Here is a 25,847-nt window from a genome sequence, read left to right on the forward strand (position 1 = left end):
ATTTAGCCAATTTTTTTCAACTTCAAAGAGCCGGTTTGTAATTGTTCAACAATAGACGGGCATTCTTCGTTCATAAACCCCTATTAATCAATTCAATATTAATGAACGACATGCCCGTTATTCCATTTGCGTCGAATGCAAGTCAAACTCCTTTCATTACCCTATGTTAGGTTGTTATCTTTCAAAGTTAGGCGCGGTCCATTAAAAATAAATATAATTGAATAGTAGATTAGGAACTGAGTCAAAGCTATTCGGGTTTGTTGCCCGTGGTCAGTGGCTTTTCATGTCTGACGTTTCGTCTGCTACTGCGGTAGATATTATCGAAATTTATTAGGCAACGGACGAAGTGCATCCGTTATCCCAACTACAGTCAATGTTTCAGTCTCCATTGGTGGTGGGCAACGCTTCGTTTCTGTTGGCCTAATTGAATGACCTTATTTTGCAAGTGTAATTTAGCGCAGGTAGCGAGAACTTACTGGTGTCAATTCATTCGGTAGTGAGCTCGGAACTCTATCGAAAACTGGGGTCTCTTCGCACGCGGTAACGTAGATACTTTCTCTGAGTGCATATTCCGCTACTGCTGATTTGTCGGTATGCCGCAGGCGTTCAGAGAACCAGTGGTTTCATGATCGATCCACAGCTAGAAGGGATTTGGTATACTTCCTGTGCTGCTGAACACCATCTGGGTTCCGTAGCTAACCCCGACTCTCTGATGTTGAAATATCAGTGTATTTTTTGGCTTTCAGTCTTCAAAAGGTACACAAGACGCCATATTTTTACTCCTGGAAAACCTGTACACCAATCTTGATGAAAGAGAATCTGCGGCGGCCATGATAGATAGATAGATATGTTTTGTGACCTAACCAAAGCCTTCGATTGTTTAGACCACATGCTACTTCTTCGCAAGCTAGACGTTTGCGGATTTAGAAGATCTGCATTACTTTGGTTTGAGGCGTACCTTTCTCATCGGCGCCAGAATGTTCTATTAGATGGAATTTCATCAAAGGAACGTTTCACTGGCAGTGGGTTCCCGCAAGGTTCCGTTTTGGGACCGGTGTTGTTTCTCATTCATGTCAATAACTTAGTCCATGTTGGCATAAGTGCTAAATTTACATTTTTCGCTGAGGATAGTGGTGTGATTTCAGTCTTTTGTAATTCAACATCGACATCATCAGATATTTATGCAAGGCTAGCTACAGGGATTCATACCGCCCATTATTTGTAAAGTAAAACATTCTGACCTTAGTTTGTCTTTTTATTTTTATCCGCAAAAAATAAAAATAAATTTAATACCACTTCAACTTATAATACACGTCAGTCTTACTTTATTTCACTTCCAACACCTATTCTAGCCCTTACACAAAATTTTATTATTTTCAATAGCAAGAAGTTATTTAATCACCTTTCCATTAATTTAAGGCGAATATGTAATGAAAAAAAATTCAGAAAGTAAAAGAATTCCTTGTTGGGAGGCCCTACTATAGTGTGGACGAATTCTACCAAGGCTCTATCAAGTAATAGGCATGTAGCTTTGTGTAAACAAGTTATAAAAATCAACACGAAACGGCTATCAATGTTTATCATATAATAATAATAATAATCTTTATTCAATCCTTACAGATCACATACAGCATGATAAAGGATACGTCACAAATAAAAAAACCGTGTGTTGATAGACAAATTCACAATCAACAATATTAATATATCACAATTTAATAAATTTGTTCACATATACATGAAAACATGTATAACATTTATATTCATACATATGATCAAGAAATTCTTTGATACTATAGTAACATTTGTCTTGCAAATATACTTTCAATTTTGATTTGAAGAAGTTTTTATTCCGTTGCTCTCTCAGATTTGCGGGAAGATGATTAAAAAAATGTATACCTCTATATGAGGGGCTTTTTTCGTAGAATAATGAGCTGTGTGCAGGAATTCTGATGAGGTCTCCGTTTCTAGTTGGGTAACCATGGCAATGAGAAACTGTTTGATACATCTCAAAATGTTGCATAATAGTATATTATGCAACGATCATGTAATGATGGTTATTAAGACACGAGCATTAACCGGGATACGAAACGAGCCGAAGGCGAGTTTTGTATGGTATATGCGAGTGTATTAATAGCCATTACATGAGAGTTGCATACGATATTTTTTCTAATCCCGATAAATAATGAAAAACTATAAATATTATATTTGTATTGAACACATTTACAGTAATTAACTCATATTTTTTTAAAAAAACACAAACTTAATGGTATTATCATGGATATATGAAAACTATAAAGATTCTAATTATATTTATATTGAATATAACAATTGTAATTAATCTGATCTTTTAAAAATATTGGAGTCGATGGTATTCCTTCTATATCGCTGTTTTCAGACATTTTGATAATATAGTTAGGTAATATGAAAACTGATTTTGACAAATAAAGCAATTAGTTACTTAGGTTAGAATCTAGGACAAACAAAGAAACAGAATTCTTGATTGGAAAATTATTGGTTTCTATTGGTTGATAATCTGTATCATAATGGATATCATTATGAAACGGATTATGGTGATATAAGTGTATTGTTAGAGTACGGGTGTAGAAAAATAACATTATACATTTGAAAACATAAATACATGGAACTGTTAAAATTTTATATTCTTGAAAATATGATTGACACGATTCATCTGGTTTCAGATTGAAAATGAGTCGAATAATTTTTTTTTTTAGAAACAAATATTCTGTTTGAGTTACTGGAGCATCCCGAGATGTTGATGTTATAGGATATATTGCAGTAGATTAGAGCATAATATACATTGATGAATTGATTGGTACATTTACTCAATATTCATATATTCATGTACTTATATTTGTATCTGTTGAGCTGGGCTTGATATTGTTCTGTCCATATACTCTTGTCTCTAAGCATTATTTTATAGTTCATATTTGTTAATCGTTCAGATCTTGGGTAATAAAACATATTTTGATATTTGATTTGAAGGTGTTGACATTTGGGGTTTACTATTATCAGTATTTCTACTTAATATTACTGTCATTATTGACATTCATTCCATTTGATAACTGTTTGGTTTTTCCCAATAGTTGCGAGTCAATTGGGTCGATGTATTTGCACATAAAGATTATTGGCGAAAGCCAAATTTCAGAATAACCTTTAGCACTTATCATGCTCGCCAAATTGTTGATTTTTATAAAAAATCTTCGATGTTTTAAGCTTTGCTAATCAGAACCAGAAGTTTAGTTATTGACAATAATCGATTAAAAAATGAAGTTGATACCACGTGAATTAGTTTTCGTTGTCAAAAATATCAAATATCTGCGGATCTCCGTATAATGAAAATTTCACTAATTGTTGTCTGTAGATACACTGTAGATATATTACTTACATATTAAATTCAATTCAAAATATACTTTATTGCCCAAAAAATAAATGTTTATTGACGAAGCCTGGTTAAAAATATAAATAAAATCACACAAAGTGATAAACTGAGAAAAAAAAGACTTGTAAATAACAATAACCTGATAAAAACGTTCAAAGTATAAGAACATGGTTATTAAAATAGATTTAATTAAATCAATGAAATATCGTAGCTATTACGGTTATTCATTCATATATTTTTTTTAAATACTTACAAAAAGAAAAAACAAAAATACCTGTGTTGTGTTGTGTGTTATGTCACTTTTTGTGCGAAAAAAGAAAAATTATAAAAAAATTGTGAAAAATAGAGAAATATTTTTTTACACAAAAAGTGACACATGGTTGTTTTTGTTTTTTTAGTAGTATTTAAAAAAATATATCGTAAAAATTAATTTGTTTGAAACAAATTGTTTATTAAATGAATAAAGAAAATATAATATAAAAAAAAGTTTTTTTTCAGGATATCAAAGAGAAATAGAAATTATGATTTTAAAAAAATCGTTCCTTAATATTCTTATTTAGTAGCAAAAAATATTGTTAATCAACAAATGCGTTTTTAAGCAATACATTTTTTGAAGAAACGATTTTGTTTATAAAAATCATAATATTCATCACTGACAAAAATCCCCAAAAAACATTTCAAATATCTCATAAACAATACATTTATTTATAACAATTTTTTAAACAAATAGAGCCAAAAATTATGAAAAATCATTTTTATGTAACTTTAAATAATAATACGAATGAATTTTAATATTAAAAAAAAATTTTTATTGCTTTAATTAAATTATACACTCTTTAACGTAACAATAACAATGTAGAAAATCAAAATTTTTCAATTTTTCCAACGGGAATCATTTTTCAAGGCTTTCAAGAAAAGCTCCAAGAGGTTTTTAGTTTAAAAATTATCAGGGTTTTTATGTAAATTTAAAATTTGTGAAAATTAGTTAATCAACTAAAGTATATCTAATAAAATAATCACGGGAAAAAATGTTTCCATGGAATTTCATTCATTTAAGTGTAGAAGAAATGTGAATTTTTTTTGTTAATAATGATATTTAATGGGTCAAAATAAATTTTATTGTTCTTGAAATTTTCGGTGCCCTTGGACAGAAGTTTCTAAAAAAGGATCTTGTGATCCAGACTAAATAATGGAATCTTTAAGTAGGGTCGAGGAAGACAGCGGTAACTTGAAACTTAATCTTTGAAACAAGTTCCTATTTTTAAAGAGAAGGCAGATCGTTAAATATATAAATAAGGAGGCGACAGTAAGAGACTAAAAGAGGCCGACAAGAGTCCCTAGAAACCATTATTTCAAGAACGACTAACTATACTCTGGATTCCTCAATATAATTCCGTTAATTGGCGTTTTAAACAAAACAAAATTTTACCCAATTAAAGCCACATTGAATATTCTACGGTTACCGAGATAGCAAAGGTGTGCAATTAAATGTTCGCCAACCGGTATACTTTTCAAAAATCTTCCTCATCACAAATTGCAAAACACTAGAAATTTAATAGATATGGAGGAGCATTTTAGAAAAGCTGGACACACTGTGTAATTCACATGGTGAAAATTCACCTGGTGCACCTAACCCCCCAAGTTACTTGTTCCTCATTCTATCAAGGGTAAAAAATACAGCAAAGGTCAATGGATGTATCATTCCTAACTTGTTGCGCAGCGAAAGAAGAGATAAAGATTTATCACTTCTTTGGTAGACTTGGGTCAGCGGTTTATAAAACGGTAGCATTCGATCTAGTAAGACGTCCATCGGAACAATTTGGCATTGTTGAAATCTTGACAGGCTAGCTCATTAGTGTGAGAGTAGACTGTGATAATTTTGTAGAAAAGTAGGTCGGTTTACTTATGTGATACATTCTAAAAATAGGTTTTCGTCCAAGATGGAAATTTATGGAACAAATATTGAATCTAGTTTCATAATCACTTTATATGTCAAATCCTCATTACCGTCGTTTGTTTTGAAATATTTCTCACACGTGATTTTCATTTTATTTCAATTCCGGTGAATATTGTTACAATTAGCTTGTTGTTGATGTTTATTTGTTATATCGGTAGAAAATTCATGTGGTTTTTATTTTTCAGGACTGCTTCATTTCGGTGCATCTGAAGGTTGAGACATAAATCAAAGAAAAAAGCATTTTATACCATGGTGAGTGCATATTTCAAATAGTTTTTATTAGTAATAGAATTGCGATGTTACTCCAGGAAAAATAGGCTTTCCCTCCCAATGAATCCATAATGGGCTGATTCTTTCACTAGACCTGTATATATTAAATGGAAAATACGCTGAAAGAAAAACAGATATCACATTTTTTGCTCATCATATATTTCTCTACAAAAAAGTCCTTATATATATATATATATATATATATCTATATATATATATATATATATATATATATATATATATATATATATATATATATATATATATATATATATATATATATATATAAAATTTTACAAAAGAAATTTATACATAGGAATATACTATATTTTCATTAAGAAATCCTTCAATCGTCTTTTGAATATTAAATATATCTATCGAACCACTATTTTTAATTTCTTGAGGGAGGTAATTAAAACAATCTACTCCTTTATAAAATAAAGAATTATGTGTACTATTTTTTTATATTGTTTCTGTTTGTAGTATTATGCCCATGTATTTCAGCCATATAAGTTAATTCATTCTGTAGATATACAGGTGAATATCCAATTTTGATTTTAAAAATTAAAATTAGTGGTAGCCATTGAAGGGTTTGCAACATATTTGGTGTGGGTCTTATCCTCGAACATTGTAAGATTATTCGCATAGCACGATTCTGCATCTTTTGTAGTCTGTGTATTTCATTTTGATTCAGAAAGAACAGAATGGTAGAACAATAATTCAAATGTGGAACGATTATGAAGTTGTAGACTAATAATTTAGACCACTGGCTCATATATGGGGAACATCTTCTTAAATGAGTTGATTTTGTAAGCTATTGCTTTGATAACTTGATTACCATGTTCCTTGAATTTCAAGTTGCTGTCAATAGTTACACCCAAGTACACGAATTTGTTTATCTTCTCTATATTACTGTCATTCAATCGTAGAAGTAGGTTTTCATTATTATGATCTCTATGTTTCCCTATTAACATCCATTTTGTTTTATTTACGTTCACCTTCAGCAGATTTGCAGAGCAATATCTATACACCCTTTCAAGGCTAGCGTTTATAGTATCAACACACTCATGTACATCTTCACTATTTTTTTTAATGAACCTCTTTATCTATATAAAGTACAGTAGGGTATCGTCGGTAAATAAGTGAATTCTATATTCTTCTGCTATGGTCATTTAAATATATAAGGAATAACAATGGTCCCAAAATAGACCATTGGGGCACACCTATATTATTTTGCATTTTATCCGAATAAACTTCCTCTATTTTCAACCTTTGTTGTCTATTGCTCGGATCCAGTTTAGTGCTATTCCTCTAATACCTACGCTTTCAATATTTCTTATCTGTCTGCATCTATCTACAGTTTCAAATGCCTTTTGAAGGTAAGCAATACTGCAGTAGTATACTGATCCATTTCCGCACCTTTCTTCCAATCTATTAAAACACATTGTAACGCAGTTTCACACAAAGGACCCTATTATTCTCCAAATAATCCACTATCTGTCCATATGCAGCTTTCCAATACTTTAGCTGTAGCATTAATAATGTTTATTGGTCTTGAATAGCTTGGTTTGTATTTGGTTCTTTTGGTATAGGTATAGTAGTAGATAATTTTAGTTCAGTTGGTACTTCACCTTTCTCTAAAGAACTGTTGATAATGTTCAACAATGGATTTCAAATGGCACTCGGACACTCCAAAATTCTTTATTAAATTAAAAATATTCGAATATATATAAATTGAAATATATCACGAACTATCAACCTTTATTGTTGATTCTCTACAAAATAGATCTGATTTTTTTTTTCATAAAAATAATATCTGAAACCACCGTTTCCAACCTCTCTAATTATTCTCACTTATTGGGATTGTTTACTACTCAGTCAGTGTAGATATTTTCAAGCCAGTGACTTATTTTTGGACAATACAAAACAGGACAAACCTAAAATTTTAGGTAGAATTTTGTGAAATTATTAGCTTTGTAAAGTTTTTTTGCATCTCTGCGACAGCTGATTAACGGAAAAACAGATTTTAAACAGATTTAAACAGATATGGCTGCCCTCACGGCCATGACTCATTGAACATGTATCCCTAATCCTTGATTTGACAATATGTTTATATATGCGCCTGTGTGTGTATGTATATGTACGTGTATATATACATGGGTAATATTTTGTAATACTGATGTTTTTTTTTCTTCTAATTTCAACATTTTGTAATTCCTTGACTTATCCTATCTGTATTGCTCTGTTTGTACACCTAAAGGATCAATAAATATATTATTATATTATTATGATACGTTCAGTTGTAGACGATTATCGTTACACCAAAATTTTATTACATCTAAATCATGTTGTACATGCTGGCAGTCCGTAATGCCGATTTTATAATATAGTTTCAGATCGTCTGCAAATGGTAGGCTAGGAAGGAATATTCATAGAGGTTGCCAAATCATTAATAAAAATTAAAAATGAAAGAGGTCCAAGATTTGAACCTTGTGGTAACCCAGACGTAACTACGTACTGAGCCGGTTTATAACATTCAGATTCAGCGAATTGCTGATGATTTTCCTGTAGTGCTTGTGTATTGCCCTTAAAAACAATTGATTTCATCAAATAAAAAAAACAGAATGATTATAATACTACCCTTAGGACAACTATTTATTTTTCAAACAGTTGTTATCGAAATTTCTCATTAAAAATAGAAAGAATGATAATGACATTGAGAATATGAAAAATTTGAATAAAGTTAAATTATTTTCTCTTTAATTTTTTGATTTTTTCTTTCAGACAAGCAAACAACAAAATGGTTCCACGGAACTGGACAATTTCCTACCTCAGGACAATTCGAAAGCAACCGAAGTCACAAAGTAGGTGCATCAGTTATTATATTAGACATTGATATCAAAAAGTTTCACTTAATCGTTTCATAAATGTTTTTGACTAGTTTTTCTTCCCGTGAATTGAAATTATTCTGAACTAATTGAAAAATATGTGGTTGTTTTAAAATAACCTATCCCAATATTTAGATTCTGGGATTTTTAATACTTCAATTTTCCCTTTTGTTAACACTTTTTTAGACAGTGCAGAGCCGTACCTCCAAATATCGTATATCATCTTATTTCGTAGTGATATAGTGTATATGATAAACCTTGATATTTAAATAAAAGGCGGTATATGTTTAGGAGAGATTAACTTTTGGAAAAGAAATGTTTTGGCATTTTAGTTCTCCACATTTATACAGAAAAAGTGGGAATCTTCCAAAGAAAGGAAGGAGGCAATTAATGCCAAAATAAGCTTTTTACAAAGATGTGTAGATATGCAAAGAAATAAATTTCAGGATGAAAAAACTCTTTTGAAACAACTGCTCTCATATAAACATATATAAACAAGAAGTAGACAGTCAAAACTTTTCTTACCTAGATATTATTTTCAAAAAACTTAGCTGCAAGAAAAGATACGAATCTGTTTTATTTTTAGGTACAAACTGACTAACGGTAATGACTTGGAATCGGCCAATTCAGGTTTTGATCCATTTAGAGCTCGCCAATTGGAACACCCAGTTTCGTAAGTATTTATTTTATATTTTTAATTCTGTACGTGCATTGAACAAAACTGGAAATAGAATTTTGCTAAACGTCGGAATTTAGCAGCACAAAAATGTAATTTATTCACAATTTGTGAATGAACCTATTTTATTGTTTTATACACACATCGGAAAAGTCTAGGGATATTTTTATAACATACTAAATATCATAAAAATAAATGCATGAGGTCGTTTAATTTCGATTAAATTGGTACTCTCGACCACCCTGTAGATTTCTATGGGTTGAACAAAGCCTGCAAAAACGGTAACTAATCTTTTATCAAGTTTTTTACAAACTGTAGGTTTTCGGCTAAAATGAATAATCTGAAAGTGTCGAGTTTGTACATTCTATGCAGTTTTTGCTCAGCAATTAAACTGGAAATATTGTGCTTTCACATGGAACACCATCACTTACCATTGGCTGAGATGAATAGAGCTTCAGGGGTTCTTCAAGGTGGCATGTGACAAAATGATGTAGCTCTTCGTTTGGGGATCTCCCAAAGTGTTAACAGTCGATTGTGGCGGCGTTCCGTGAAACTGGCAGTCCAGCCGAACAACATCCAGGGCGAGGACGCGCTACAACTGCTGTTCAAGACCGCAAGAAGACAACCGACAATCACAGCACCTGAGTTGGTTAACGTGTTGCAGCAGACGCACCAGGTAACCATTGGTCGTGATACTGTCAGAAATCGACTGCATGAAGCAGATCTCCACAACAGAAGGCCACTTAGATGTCCACCTTTGTCGAGAGGCAATCGCGGTAGAAGATTAGAGTGGTGTCAAGAACATCAAAACTGGGATGCAAATGATTGGGCCACAGTTTTGTTTACAGACGAATCCAGATTTGGATTTCATCCAGATTCTCGTCGAGTAAGACTGTGGAGACGACCTGGAAATAATGAACGTTTGAGACACGTCCAGGAAGTCTACACATACAGAGGTGGTACAGTAATGCTATGGGGCGGAATCATGATCGGCGGCAGAACCGATCTCGTTTTTCCAAATCGCTCCCTCACAGCTCGACAGTACCTCGACACCATTCTTCTACCTATCATCCGTCCTTTTGCTGGTGCTGTTGGTGAAAACTTCCACTAATGCACGATAATGCTCGTCCACATGTCGCGCGTCTAGTGACTGACTGGCTCACCAACGAAGGAGTTGATGTATTGCCATGGCCAGCACAATCACCGGACCTGAATCCCATCGAGCATGTGTGGGACATGCTTCAACGAAGAATTACTCCGCATATGGGGAACATTCACACAACGTTTCAATTGAGAGAGCTTTTAATCGCTGAATGGGCAAATGTACCTCAACAAGACATTGACAATCTCATTTTGTCGATGCACGATAGATCTAGGGCCGTAATAAACCAGCGTGGAAGCCATACTTTGTACTGATTCCAATTTTTTTTGTAATATGATTTTTTTTCGGGGTGCCAAAGAAGAGCCATATTTTTTTTTAGTTTTGCTTATATGCGCACTCAGTATTTTTGACCATTTAATAAATTTTGTTGTAAGTTACATTCGTTTAATAATCACCCGTCAACTTTTTTTTTCCTAAAGCGATCTAAAAAAAATTATTGCCATTTTTAAAAATATCCCTAGACTTTTCCGATGTGTGTACTTCAATTGCATTAAATCCGGACACTGAGGAATCTGGCATTGTGAAAGAACCCTTGAACATTTCTTATATTGTGTTTCAGAGTGTATTATTATATAACACAGTTTGTCACAATAATAATAATGATAATAATTTATTATTATTAATTTATTTAATTTAATTTATTGGAACTATTCGTTTCCCACCCTCAGGCTCATACAAGCTAATAAGCCTAATGTAGTCTTCTCGACCACCAGACCAAAACGATATTTGTCGTGGAGTTTTCAGCTCCTGGCGAGACGAATATCGTCAGGAAAGAGGAAGAAACACGGATAAAATATCGAGATTTTCTCTTCGAACTCCACAGACTCTATCCAGATCACTCTGTCAAGATGGTTGTTCTGATTATTAGAGTTCTTGGTGGAATTATGTCCTCTCTACTCTCGAATCTCAAAATCATACCGGCTGGCCGCACTAAGGCAGAAATCTTAGCCGCACAGGTGCAGAAGGCTGTCATTCTTGGCTCACTGCGCTTGTTCAGGGCACATGATTCTCGGACCCAATGATCACTTACCCCACGGTGTGGGAAGTGGTCATTGGTTGATAATGCTGGCGCGCCCTACCGAATGTATCGGGGCTTCGGAGGATTCTATCATTTGCTCGGCGCTCTGTACATTCTACCGAGACACGCCGGGCCGATAATTGAGCCCAGTGGCGGCGCATAACTATACTTACTACTGAAAATATATTGTTGCTAAACTGGAATTCAAAAAATCAATATAAATTATCAGATTCTTATATTAAATAATTATTCAGTCGTTACAGAAAAATGAAAAATACGAGTATACTTTGAGTAGCAAAAAATGCTGGGTTATTATTTTGATCTGAAGTCGGCGATTCTGAGAGTAAATATATAATTATTGGTTTCGAATAAATGTCGAGTTGAAATATAAGAAAACTCAACTTAACGTGAGATCGAAAAATTTAGTTTGTAGTGGTTTATCTTGTACTTATATTTATGTTACTTTCAGGGACTTCGGTACTCTCACACATCTATTAAAAGCATCTTTAGGAACGGGAATACTGTCAATGCCTGCAGCGTTTTACGCATCTGGTTTAGGGTTGGGGATTGTTGCAACTATAGTAGTTTCTATCATTTGCACCCACTGCGCCTATATATTGGTAAGTGAATGTTTTCCATTTCAATGTCTTTGATTTGCTACTAACACACTGAGTAATTTCAATGTAGTTATAAATCGAGCCTGAATGTTATTTGGGGAGGTACACGAGTCATCTTTGACATTTTTGGGTATTCACACGCCCCCCAAAAAAAAGAAGAAGAATTCACAGGAATGTAAAACTAATCACTGATATTGTATGCCTTATAAACGACATTGGGTTGATTTCTGATATGTTCAATTGTGTTTAAACATTGTTACTGACCTTGCATTTTTCATCATTTGTGGAAGTCTATTATAGAAATCTAAACCCTTGAAGGACAGAGAATTCATGGCCATTTTCAGATTCGTTCTATTTATATAGAAATCTATTCTATTTCTGGTAGAATAATTGTGGATATCATAAATCAAAGTATCAAATTCATTAAAATACTCAGGTTGACCTCCCTGTTGTGTTATCTTGAATATGAATGTCATCTAATATAATAAAAATGGATGTTCGTTGGTTGGTTGGTTCGTTGGTTGGTAAGTAATAAACTTCTACATCTCTCAACCGATCGTGATGAAACTTTATATGTATGAGTAATTTTTCATAGAGCAGTGGAACAGCAGTGATACAGCAACATAGTACTAATTAGTACTACAACTACCAAATTATACGCGGGCCAAGCCGCGGGCAACAACTAAACATATAAACAAAGCCCGCCAATTCTAAAAATGACATTACTAAAAGTACAAGGTGTCCAGAAAGAGTATCGGAGATTTTCGCGTCATATTCGAAACAAGGCGACGAAAGAGAGCGGGAAGGGGTTCGTGGCGTCCGCTATTTTGTAGAGGTTCAAGGATTGAAGGATACGGACTAATCGACTGAATTTTGCGAACGAAATGCTGCAGCGATTTGATAACTTTGAAAACATACTGTTCAGAGACGAAGCAAATTTCCACCTGAATGGTCATGTTAATAAGCAGGTATTGGGCAGTGAAGAATCCGAGACGAAAGCTTGAATGACCCCTGCACAGCCCAAAGGTCGTTGTTTGGGACGCTATGTCTGCTAAAGAAATTATTGATCTTTATTTTCATGTACTAGGCCGTGCAATCAATGCGAATAGTGATCGTTATTGCGATATGTTGCGAAATTTTTTGGTCCCAGAGTTGCAGGAGTTTGCAGGTTTCAACTCAAGACCATGGTTCCAGCAAGATGGGGCCACTTGTCTAATATATAAAAATGGATGTTTGTTGGTTAGTTGGTTGGTTGGTAAGTGATGAACTTCTACATCGCTCAACCGATCGTGATGAAACTTGACGTGTATAAGTAATTTTTCATAGAAAAGGTTTTTAGGCTATCAATTTTTCTGTAACTCGCCACTAGATGGCATTGTAGAACAATTTTTTGAAAGCACTGTTCTTTAACGCTGCGCACGCCTATGTTCGTTGATTCTGATTCTGTTAAAACATTGGAACAGCAGCGATACAGCAACATAGTTCTAGTAGTCATATAAAACAATCTGCTGGTAACTGGTTACCATTTTAGTGCATCCAGAATTAAAGCTATAGGAGTTAATTACATCCCAGAATTACCCTCATCCCTCTATTTTGCATTTTTTGTAATTGAGATTTTTCATTCAAATTAAGTAAGTACTGAGCTGCAATAATCAAAATGTTGTTGAATGATGCAGTTATAACAAGTAGTTTGAGTTGATGGAAAAATTACTAGATATTCTCAAGCTTGTCATTCAAATATAAATGAATAAAGGAGTATAATAGGTTAAGTAATTGCTAATACATATAAAGTCCAACGGTTGATACATGATTACCTCACAGACTCGCTGAACAAAACTTTTTGGATCTACAGGTCATTATGTAGAGCTGATTTTACTTTTCTCTAACATATACGTAACAACGACTTTTCAAATGTTTGTGATTTCGGTTCCTTATGGCAATAGTAAATGTTTTCCTAGAGTTCGATTTAGTGGACCTAAAAGTCATGGTCCGCCTGAATAAATAAAATGTATAAGTGTCCAAGTTGGATAAATTCCTACCTGGAGTTTATTCGAATGTAATAACATTCCTTAGCAAAATTATTTGTCTTTCATTATTAATTGATTTCGAGGCAAAAGAGTAGCCAAAAATGTCAAGTTCAAGGATTGTATGTGTCCGTTTTATTTTATAAAAATCATTTCAATATTTGATTGTAGGTGGTGTGTGCACATGAGTTATATAAAAAGGCGAAAAAAACTCACATGAGCTTTCCAGAAGTAGCAGAGGAAGCTTGCTTAAGAGGACCGGAATGGGCGCGGGAATACGCTGGCGTAGCAAGGTTTGTTTATTATCTTGAAGTTTAATTTTCAGTTTTGAAAGTACACAATTTGTTTCTTTCACGATTCATACCTATTCCATTTGAAGTGTTGAAAATTTATTGTTGAAAGATCAATTGAAATCCGTTTTTATTCAGATAAAAATTGCGTTATATTTTTTGATAGTGATTCTCAGGAATATAGTAAAGTAAAGACTATCAAAAATAACTTCTAATGGTTGACTAATTCGCCTATAATGGGTTCATTCACATTCTTTTACTTTTTACATAACGAAAGAAAATTTGGCCCCAAGTTGGGCGCCAGTTTGAATACAATACAATACTTTATTTTTCCTGAGACAAGCATGGAAATCGTCATATACACATTAAAGATTGGAGTTGGAAAATATCAAGTGATAAAACATAAAACAAATTGAAATAAATAGTAGATGTAGGAGATAATTATATAAAACAATTTAAAAAAAATAGAACAGTATAAACAGTAGAATAGTAAACAAGCAAACAATCGTGATGTCAAGCAGCCAGATCAGTTTGAAAATATTCATCATGTGAATAAAAGGCATTTTTGTGGATAATATTTTTAATGCTATTTTTGAAATTAATGGGATTTGAAATCTTCTCAATGAATGTTGGAAGTTTATTAAATATTTTTATAGACATAACATGAGGTCCGTTTGATACAGATGTAAATTTGTGTACAGGAACTATCACATTATAATTTTGCCTGATAGTATAACCAGCAGCTATGCGGATAGTATCCCTTTACTGACATTCATGGTAATGATTCTTAATGTAAGTGACACAATTTAAAATATACATGGATATCACAGTTAAAATTTGTTACTCAGTAAATAACTGCTTACAAGAATCACCATATTTTTTAAAACACATGGTTCTTAGTATCTTTTTTGAGCAATCAACAGATCATTCAATTTGCTGCTGTAGCAGACTAAGAAATAATTTAGACTTGAGTGAACATAGGCATAGTAGTACCTTAATAAAATATTTATGGGGACAGAATTTCTGAGATTCCAAATGACGAAACAATGCTTGGATAATTTTATAGAAATACAGTCAATATGATCATTCCAGGATAATTGTGAGTCAATGTTCAACCCTAAGAATTTGACTTATTTTTTCTGCACAATAGATTTAGTATTAGCTCTAATCAATATACTGCAGTCCATTTCTCCAAGCGAGAAAACAATGGTATTAGATTTATTGCTATTTAGTACGAGGCCGTTTCTGGCGCAGTAACTAGGCATATTAGCAACTGCAATATCAGCCTGGTCAGATAACCCTTCACAAGAAGAATAACTCAATAAGAAGGACGTATCATCAGCAAACTGTACAGTACAATGTTGTTGATTAATATTAGAGATGTCGTTGACGAATAAGAGAGAGTAGGACCCAGGACACTACCTTGGGGAACAACTGTTAATATGTTACGATTTTCAGAATGATATATTCCAGATTTGAGCCTAACTTTAACAGATTGTGATCTGCCAGTCAGATAAGTCTTAACCCATTTTAGACTTTGGCTGCGAATTCCAGTATCATAAAGTTTATGAGAGAAAGAGTATCATCTTGGGTGGATAAACCAGATTGGAATCCAAATTGGCTCTTTGCGAGTAGGTTATACTTTATAAAGAAGGATACGAGTCTTTTGAAATAGGATTTTTCGAAAATTTTTGAAAATGAAGACAGCAATGCAATACCTCTGTAGTTGGAAATTAAGTGCTTAACAATTTTCTTGTGAACTACAATAGCATGTTTAAGACACGAGGGAAATGAACCCTCAAGGAAATAGAGATTAAGTAGGTATGTAAGTGGTTCAATGATTAGTTCAGCAACATTCGACAATACTCTACCTGGTAATTCATCAATGCCACTAGAGTTCTTAGATGATATGGACTTGATGATATCAAGAAGTTCAGTTTCGTCTAAAGGATGAAGAAAAAAATAGTTTGTTTTTATATCGTGATGATGTTCACCAGCAGGCTCAGAATCATTGATTAGAGAATTTACAGAGTCAATGAAATAATCATTAAAGACTTGAGGAATAACAGGACCACCATGAACCCGAGTTCCATCATCAGTTTAAAAATAATTCGGAAAACAATTGCTCATATTATTGGATGTTGTATTTTGTTTAATTATATTCCAGGAAACTTTAGATTTGTTATCAACTTCAAGAAATTTGTTACTGAAATACTCTTTTTTTGAATGGTCAATTTTTTTTCTATGATTCTTCAACATAATTTTGTACTGCTCATTAACGATTTCATCACATTGAGTTCTGTTCAGATTGAAAACATCACGAAGAAGTATACCTTCATTGATGATTTCAATGCAACTATAATGACTGGAAAAATAAACGAGAATTGAATTAAGTTATCAATTAGATTTGAGTTATTGAAATGAGATTTTTTTTCATTTCAGGACAGTGGTTATTTCCAGCCTTTTCCTCGCCTACTTTATGACCTGCAGTTGTTACGCTGTGATAGTTGCCAGGCACTTCGATTATGTGATAGATTACTATATCGGCTATGAGCTTGAAATAAGGATAACAATTGCAGTAGCAATGGTTCCACTCGCTATGCTGGCATGTGTTCCAAACTTGAAGTATTTAGCGCCATTTTCAACGGTAGCGAACGGATGTATGGCCGTCGCATTGGGTATCACTATGTACTATTTAGTAGCAGATATTCCTCCAATTTCTGAGCGAAGGCAAGTCGCCGATATCTCCACATTTCCAACATTCATCAGTATTACTATTTTCGCCATCGAAGCGATTGGAGTGGTAAGTATAATCATTTTGCTAGAATCACGTATACCTGATATTTTGATGACACGTTCAACCTTGTAAATTTTTGTTTCTACAAACACCCTGAATCTGTAAGCTGTCTGCATACAGTGATTTTTTGTGTAGGTTATGCCTTTGGAAAACAACATGGGAAAACCTCAACACTTCATTGGATTATGCGGAGTATTGAACCAAGGAATGAGTGGAGTTACATTAGTTTACATAATAGTAGGATTCTTTGGATACTTGAAATATGGAAGTGCCATTGAAGGTTCTGTAACATTGAATCTTCCAATCGAAGATTAGTGAGTATTATATCAAATAATAAAGTTTTATATTATTAGGTTGCTTGAAAAGTTTTGCCCCATTTTATGGGTCTACTTTTAAGTGTAATATTTCAGTGAATACTCTTTTATTTTAATCGAAATGAGCGCCATTTAAATAAGTCCACTTTTGCCAACGTATCACAAGTCGATGAATTCCGTCAGCATATAAATTGGGAGTAATTTAGCTCCCTCGTATTTTCTTCGCGCTTCATTCTGGCGGTTTTTGTACCTCAGGCCCAGTTTACACGGAAGGGACGAAGGTCCGCGCCTTGTCTCTGCCAGACGTCCTCAATGTGTGAATTGGGCCTGAGACTTTCAAAGCCCACTTCAGACCACACCTACTCCTCCACTTTTGCCATCATACAGTCGACCAATCAGAAGCTACCGCGCGTACAGCGGGAAATTCAAATCAGTAGATGAGCAAAGAGACTTCTGGCTCACTTCAAGGTCGCGCATCGTTGGTAAGTGTTTCAGAGACAAACTTTTGTCAGTGAAAGAGAGAAGCGTGTGACGTAATCAATGCAGAGAAGGATGGAATGAACATTTGGTCGATCTCCTCACAATAGGACTCTTCTGTGAGGGATAGGCCTGCTTGCAAAAAGTTATAAGGAATTACAAAAGCCGCTGACTACCGTGTTCTTTTTTTTTGGTGTGTTTTTGCCTTTGGAAAGTGCCTGGGTGGCTCATCTGTGTCCAAGCACTACCCTGAACGTTTCCTACCCACCGTTTGTGATGGGTTAGTCTCCACCAGGGTCCTCAAACCCCCGTCCTAGATTACTGTAAGCCGACCACTTTGGGGCTCATGTTCGAGGCTAAAATCTCCGGAACGAAATTTCGAAAACCAACGTTGGAACAGTGCGTTCATTAACAGTATCATTGCCATTACCGTGTTAGGAGGACCTCGTTAATCCCTAGCTCGCACAAGTTTCGATTTCTGAGGGTTGTCGTTCGTAGGGGTGCGACAGCTGATTAACGGAAAAACAGATTTTAAACAGATTGCCAAATGCCTGGTTAATTTTTCCTGTTGTTTGGGCAGCGCTTTGGTTCAATTTGAATTCGTAGAGAAAAATTGGCAGAAAATCACCCAACGGCATCCTACAGTAATAAGCTGAAAAGAGGCAAAAATTAAAACGGAGCTACAATTAAACACATGACATTGAAAGGGACAACATTTTTGAAACAATCTAATACAGTACTGTTCCATTTATTGTGTTGCGTATCGTTTTCTATGAATATCCGTTTTAATTTCTACAGAAATTGAAACGGAAAAAGTTATTTCTGTGTAATTGAATATACGAACTGAGGAGTAGTTTTTCAAATATACGCTTCTCATTGGTATATGAATGAAAATATGGAATTGACCTACATATTCGCTCAAAAATATTTCATTGATATTCGTTAATTTTTCAAGTAAAACATTCGAAAAGATGTTTATCTCAAATATCTCAGTACTATCACTGATCTTGCTGGAACGCACTGAAAATACTAATGGTGAAAAAGTTTGTCGACTTATGATGTTTTAAGAAATTCACTTTTTTTCCTGTAGCATAATATACTGTTTCTGGTTTGATTATTTGGAGGGAGAGAGGAAAATATGTTGACGCCGTCTGTTGACTTGCAATGTTTACTCTATTGATTTATCAAACAGCCAAGTTGATAATAAATGCAATATTGATGTTTCTTACTTTTATTCCACACTATCGCATATAGGACTGAACTATGTGATTGAATTGACCAATACTTGATGAAAATCTATGATAAGCATATATAACAAACAACACTTTATTGCAAAATCGCAGAAGTGTTTTACTATACGATAGCTTCTTTACAGTGTAATTCCAGTTTAGTATCAGGCATGCCTTCAGAAATCGTACAGTGAAATACCTAATGACCTTTGAAATTTTGTTTAATGAACTCCACAGTCATATTTTTTATATTAATACAAGTTCAAAGAAAATTCCTAAGATTGTTTGTGTTTGAATCCAGAAAACTACATTGCCAAAAATGACTCTCCTCAATAAGAAGACTTAACAGATTTTCTCTGGTCTGGATTCCTGGCCATACTGGCCAGGACTCTCTTGCTGCTGCTGAGTGGGTCGAATAGACCCACTCAGTTTTGACCTGACCTAACCTAACCATTACCGATCTCCAAACACTCCGTATCAGAAGAGATCGTAAAGACTAGAAGACATTCTTTAATATTATAAATCGAATTGTTCGCTGTCCTATCCAGGTTCGGATTTCCAGCCTCTCCTAGGAACACAGATACATTTTGTCAACCGCACTGTAGAACTAATCAGTACCTTCATTCCTTCGTACCACGGACCACAAAAGCGGCAGATGAAACGGACTTTGATTTCATCAACTTCTGCATCCGAGTTCCAGAGGCAGTTGAATTCGGGGTGGAATGTGTAGTTTCTGCGAAAGTTTTTTTGACGGAATAATTAATTCAGTGATATGTAGTTCCACAAGGCTCTATTTTGGGACCTGTTCTATTCATCATCTACACACACGAGTTACAAAATTGTATCAAGTTCAGTTGCAGTCACCAATGATACCCAGATTTATATTTCATTTTGGAAAAATATCTCTCTTTGAGAGAATGTAAACTCTCGCGGCTGGAGATAACGGTGTCCAAACTTTTTTCCGGGTTGGTGTCTTTACTGAACGTTCAGGGGACATTAAGAGAGTCATAGTTACGACCCCCCGGGGGGCCGGTCAGGCCCCCCAGACGCACCCTGGCATTGGATGCGATCGGGTGTGGAGGGGTGGATTTTCGGGAAATCCTTGCGGGTACCGCCCCTGACCCCACACCAACAGGATTTCGCAGGGCTTCCTCCCGCTCACCGAACCCGGAGTTGCCTCCTTACATCTACTTAGTGTGGCTAACCAAGAGACAGGACCATCGGCAGCGTTCGACCGAACGTTCGTACAAGTTAACTAAGCTCTTCTTTCGCCAGAGAGTGCTCGCGTCGCACACCTACCCCCGCCAACCATGCCAAATCAATTGGGAATATGGTTCCGGAAGTGGCCGGTCGGGGTCCTAAGCTCGGATACTAGTAGCTCCGTCCAACCGGGGTCCGACACCTCAAGCGTCTGCCTTGGTGCCCTCCAAGACTAGACTCGGATACTAGAGCCCGGAAGGACCGCGAGCCCCGACACCTCGAACGCTCGGATCCGTACAGAAGCAGGCGAGGATCACGGAACAGCATAAGCCGTCCAGTGCCTCGGTATGGGGCTGCAATGCACCCATGAATGGATTACCGCATCCCCGTATCCCTTTACCCGCTAGTGGAGCCGCTGCCCCTAAGAGGCCAACGCCAGTTGGAGATGAGGCTCGCTAGCCTCCAGCCGCGAGCGGACACTCACCTTCCCCCTAGAACTCATGTTAGGAAAGTTCCCTTTCCAACGTTTGATGAGTAACCGTCGAGGACTCTTTCGAGAATCCTCTACCACACATCATATGTCGAAGATGTCGCGCCCATTACCCGTGTAGGTGCGGGATAGGGCGGTTCATCAACAACTTTTGGGTGTACGCCGTGTGGTCTGCACCGCATACCCTTACGTTACCCCGAGGGGCACTCATGTTAGGAAAGTTACCTTTCCAGCGTTGGATGAGTAACCGCCGAGGGCTCTTACGAGACACTTCTCCCACACATCTAGCTTGAAACCGGCCAACGCCTGTTACCCGCAGACGCGGGATTGGGTGGTTGACCGATAACTTTACTGGGTGAGTGCCGTGTGGTCTGCACCGGGGGACTGTCAAACACCCATAAGAGAGAGACAGTGATCCCCCGCCACTCACCCCGGGCGAACCCCCATTGTAATCAGCCTTTCTCCAGTATTGCGGGGCTCTGCCAGAGTTGTCCATTTCTTCCCTTGCTACTCTTGGGAACACACATATATGTAACAAACAAAACAGACACAACAAAAACCATTCCCCAGCCTAGAATCACGCAAAAAGTGTTTTTTGGATACTTTCTAATTATGTTTCTCTAATATCTCGTTCTTTTATTTCAGTGCTACACAAGCTGTCAACGTTCTTGTTGGTATCGCAGCCTTTTGCACATTTGGACTACAGTTCACTGTCTGCACCGATTTAACATGGGGTGCATTGAAAAAACGTTACGAACACAAAGGACCATGGGCCATGTATGTGGTGCGGATAATATCCGTAGTTTTATGCGTGTCCCTAGCAGTTGCCTTACCGATGATTGTTCCATTCGTCTCGTTGATTGGTGCATTCTGTTTTTCATTCCTCGGGCTAGTTCTTCCTGTAATAGTTGAAATGCTAACGTTTTGGGAGAAGGGTTTCGGGAGATTCCACTGGAAAATCTTCAAAAATATAATTGTATTCATAACTGCAATGTTAGCTTTGGTATTTGGATCAAAGTCGGCTATTGAAGATATAGTGAAATTGTATACAACAGAAAGTACAGTCCAACTGAACAGTACGCTTTTACTAAACAGTACACTTTCATTGAATAGCACAGTAGGTTAATTCAGTATAAATTATTCGCTTGGGGTATCAGATATGAAACGTCGGTCCATAAACTAAGTTAAGACACTTTTTCTATATCTACTTCTAAGGTAAGATTCATCAGAGGTCTTCAGTTCCGATTTTTTTTCGGAAGAATGTGGCCAAAGAATGGAAAATGAATTCTGCATTATTAATTCTTCCGGAATAAGTTTCGGTAGAATAGGTTTAAAATTATACTATGTAAGGTTATGTTTTTCATAATGAAATCGGTATTATGTATTGTTACACAATTTCCTCTGTGATTTTGTCGTATGTGAGGTGTTTCACATTGGTCGCCTGCTCAGATTGAACCATCTACAGATGAAAGTATTCATTTAGTCCGTTTCAAAATAATTCGTCCTAACTCGGGGGCATGTCTCTGATTTTATTGTTATTGAACCGGGTCCAAACTGCGACCATCTGAAGGGTGGTAAATCGGGACGAATTGTTTCGAAACGATCTAGAAGCTTTCAATGAACTTCAATATCTAAATCGTTCAAATTTTATACTTGAGAGTTCTTTTATTGAAGAATTATTCAAGAATGAGTCTTCATAACTTTGTTTGTCAAACAAGATTATATAACGCCTGGGCCTAAGAAATCGCGTTTTTTTTGTTCAAAATTGACTTCATTGATCAACGTAATCTACATCTAGAGCAGTGGTTCTTAACCTTATAGTCATGCGGGACCATTTGACAAAATTTTTGTCAGGCCATGGACCACCAAGTTGGTTAACTAGTTTGTAGTTGATATAAAGTACCATACGATAACTATAAAATACAGTACAGTACAGTAAATAAATGGAATGGTCGTTCTAATTCATCTCTAAATAAAATAGGCATAAAATTATTTAATGTCATTTAATCATTAGGTAAAATCTGTAACTGTAACAAAAATTGCATTGTAAATCAATGCGATTTTTGTGATTGCATATTCTTTACTGAATTCTGAATCCTTGGTACAGTGTTACTTAAACTTAAACGCGTACCAGCAGTGGCATCCAACCGATTTCGGTGCTTGTTTTTAATAATCAGAAGCAACGAAAACATAGATACGTCGAAGAAAATAAAGTTAGGTAACGAATAGCAAGTTTTGGTAAAGAAATTTTCTTTTGGCTCCAAAATTCTTCAAGACTAATTCCTGATTCGAATGTATCTTTTGAGTTGCTGTCGTGTGGCATATCAATTACTTCTTCTTGAACTTCATCAGGCACCTCGGAAGCGTTTACAATAAATGGATTGCGGATCAACTTTAGAATACTTTTATCCTCGCGGTCGGAAAAATAGCGATTGAATTCAATTTTCAAGTTTTTCAAATGTAATATGTTCTTTTGTATTTCTTCTTTAATTTCAGCACTTTGTCCATCAATAATCTGATTAAGCTTATCGACCTTGTTGATCCATAGCTCGATTTTAGCGATAAATGCACTGATTGCAACTTCAAATTTCCCGACCCTTGCAGTAGAAGGTTTAATTTGTTCAGTTGCGCAAAAAAATCGACCAAACAAGCAAAATGTATATGAAATTTGGAGTCGCAGAACTGATCAAACAACTTTGTGTTTTCCTTGTTAGTTAAAATATTTTTACTTCCTCTCTTAGTTCGTACAACCTCAACAACATGTTTCCTTTGAAAAGCCAACGCAATTCCGTGTGGAAAAGCAAAGTTTCATGTTCAGAGTTCATATCAGAAAACAATTATTTGAGAGACGAGTATCGAGTGCATTCTTTTTAATGAAATTTATTACTTTTAAAGCTATTTTCATCGTCAAAGCAAAGCATTCTGGAAGTTTCTTGGCAGCTAGTGCTTGACGAAGAATAACACAGTGCGTCCTAACAAACGGATTTTTGGTTTTTATCAATGCTGCAAGACCAGAGCGAGAACCAAGTATAGCAGGAGCTCCGTCCGTACAAAACCCCGCAAGCCGTTTCCACATAAGTCCATGGTTCTCCATATATTGACTTATTGCAACCATAACATCTGCACCTTGCGACGTTGTTTCAAGTTCTTGAGAAAATAGTAACTCTTCTTCAAACATTTTAGCGGCGGGTCGCATTATATCGCGTCGACTCATCTAACATATTTATAAAGATGGCTCTGCGAACCGCTTGGGATGCTTCCAGGGACCACCAGTAGTTCGCGAACCACCTGTTAAGAACCACTGATCTAGAGCCACACAATCGGACTGTGCTTACCTCACGGGGGCTCTTTTCTAATTTTATTGGTATCTACAGCTTTAACTACTAAAGCTACTACCCTCTTTTCCTGGTTAGGTTATTTTGGTACCTTTCAGAGCCACCTGAGGAGCATCTTGGCTATTCACAGTTCTGCCAGCCATGTCACATAGCAGAATTAACCCACCTTATCATGAAAAATTCCCTGGATTCTATCTAAGAGGATTTGGACTCACGATCTTTGAATCGTGACCATTGCGTATTTGCAGCCGCTTCGATAGATTTTGTGGAGAAAACAGTGGACTGTATTTTCAGATCGTGATTTTGATCGTCAGACTGAGATAAATTCCTATAGACCCACCGATCTTGATATCTTCTGAAAATTCATTTGCCCCCAGGAACGGAATAATCCTTGCAATCGATAGTACTGGCACAGATTTGATTTTTCATAGTAACAGTTCCATATACACACATCAAAGTTATGAAATAACTAGCGGTTATGTCAATGTAGAGCGGTGATACATTTTTTCACTCACGATCCACTTGCTTAATTTTTTCCTAGTTCCTAACCTCACAGAATAAGTGGGGATTGCTTGAAATTGTTCGCACCCGTACCTAAAAATAATCTAATACAGCTGCCGGAGAGAAGTCCCACCCTCAAGATGTGCAGCAGATGTGTAGAAATCTGTTATCAGTCTGTTAGATTATTCGAGCCGTAAAAATCCAAATTCTGAACTCTATTCAGTTAGAGATGGAGTTTAAAAATAAATAACATAAACATATTTTAAATGGTCAAACTCGTGAAGATAAGATTCCATTTCTCCCACCGGTCATGACTCAGTAAGGGGTGACAAAGCTCCCATTCTCAACAGCTCAACTACAGGTAGAAAACAGGTGAAAATTAGGTATGAATCGGGTAGCAAATAATATTAGGTACTAGGAATTGATTTATTGACTACGTGTCTATGTCATATCGTTAGCCTTGTGTTCTGAAGAAGCTATGTCAATAGCTCCTCGAGATTTCTTAGGGGTCATCATAACTTCACAGTCCTGTAAGCCACTTAACATTGCAGATTCTAATTTGCAGACCCTCCTAGATAAAGTCTCACGGGAAAAATATCTGGTAGGGAAGGTATTAGAACCCACAATGAGCATACTAATACCTTATTTTAGAGCTCAAGACAATGTGACAATGGAAGTGATAATTTTTCGAATATTTGCAATTGAATAACCCTTTTCGATCTACAGGCAGACTGAATTCTTGGTGATACTATTAAGAGACCACTATTGAGAGACCGTGTGAAACACCTCGTTTAAACAAAGGCTGTGTTTTCCATATTTGTATTTTTATTTATTCTCCTTAATGTCGCCTTATTCGTTATATGAATTTAGGTGTTGACTTTGTTTAAATTTGATTCGACAAATATTTCATCCCGTTTCTATCAGTTATAATGAAGGGGTGAAATGAAGAAAGTCATCTACCAAAGTAATTTAGATTTATTATTCATTTTGATGTTTTGAATAGTACTTGTTGAAAGTGATAATTTTAAATCACTGTCAACATCTTTATAATTTTACATGATAACTATTACTTCTTGGAGTAGCAACTTACTGATTATTGTTTCTATCAGGGAATAACTTTCACCAGATTACTTCTGTTAATTTAAGTTGCTTTGTTCAAATAAAAACCCATATAACAGAAAACGTGTATATATGTTTCCTCA

At 35.5% G+C, this 25,847-nt stretch overlaps 1 protein-coding gene across 3 annotated transcripts in view; it reads left to right on the plus strand.

Annotated features, from left to right (window-relative positions):
* The window catches only part of LOC111516430 (proton-coupled amino acid transporter-like protein pathetic), a 36,094-nt gene extending 10,267 nt beyond the window's left edge, over positions 1-25,827 (plus strand). The window contains exons 1-9 of one of the 3 annotated variants that reach the window (XM_074172176.1): positions 5,150-5,289; positions 5,543-5,609; positions 8,412-8,491; positions 9,102-9,188; positions 11,841-11,991; positions 14,184-14,305; positions 16,745-17,105; positions 17,235-17,413; positions 21,455-25,827. In XM_074172176.1, coding sequence (XP_074028277.1) covers positions 5,607-5,609; positions 8,412-8,491; positions 9,102-9,188; positions 11,841-11,991; positions 14,184-14,305; positions 16,745-17,105; positions 17,235-17,413; positions 21,455-21,935 — 1,464 coding nt within the window. In that variant the 5' untranslated portion in view covers positions 5,150-5,289; positions 5,543-5,606 and the 3' untranslated portion in view covers positions 21,936-25,827. Of the gene's footprint in view, positions 1-5,149; positions 5,294-5,542; positions 5,610-8,411; positions 8,492-9,101; positions 9,189-11,840; positions 11,992-14,183; positions 14,306-16,744; positions 17,106-17,234; positions 17,414-21,454 lie in introns of those variants that run through there. The other 2 variants (XM_074172177.1, XM_074172175.1) reach the window with 2 other exon arrangements.
* Positions 25,828-25,847: the final 20 nt, after the last annotated feature.

The sequence above is a fragment of the Leptinotarsa decemlineata genome, unplaced genomic scaffold, assembly GCF_025532065.1.
Source record: "Leptinotarsa decemlineata unplaced genomic scaffold, Ldec_3_MD MMD2_tig00000035_RagTag_RagTag, whole genome shotgun sequence".
Taxonomy (NCBI): domain Eukaryota; kingdom Metazoa; phylum Arthropoda; class Insecta; order Coleoptera; family Chrysomelidae; genus Leptinotarsa; species Leptinotarsa decemlineata.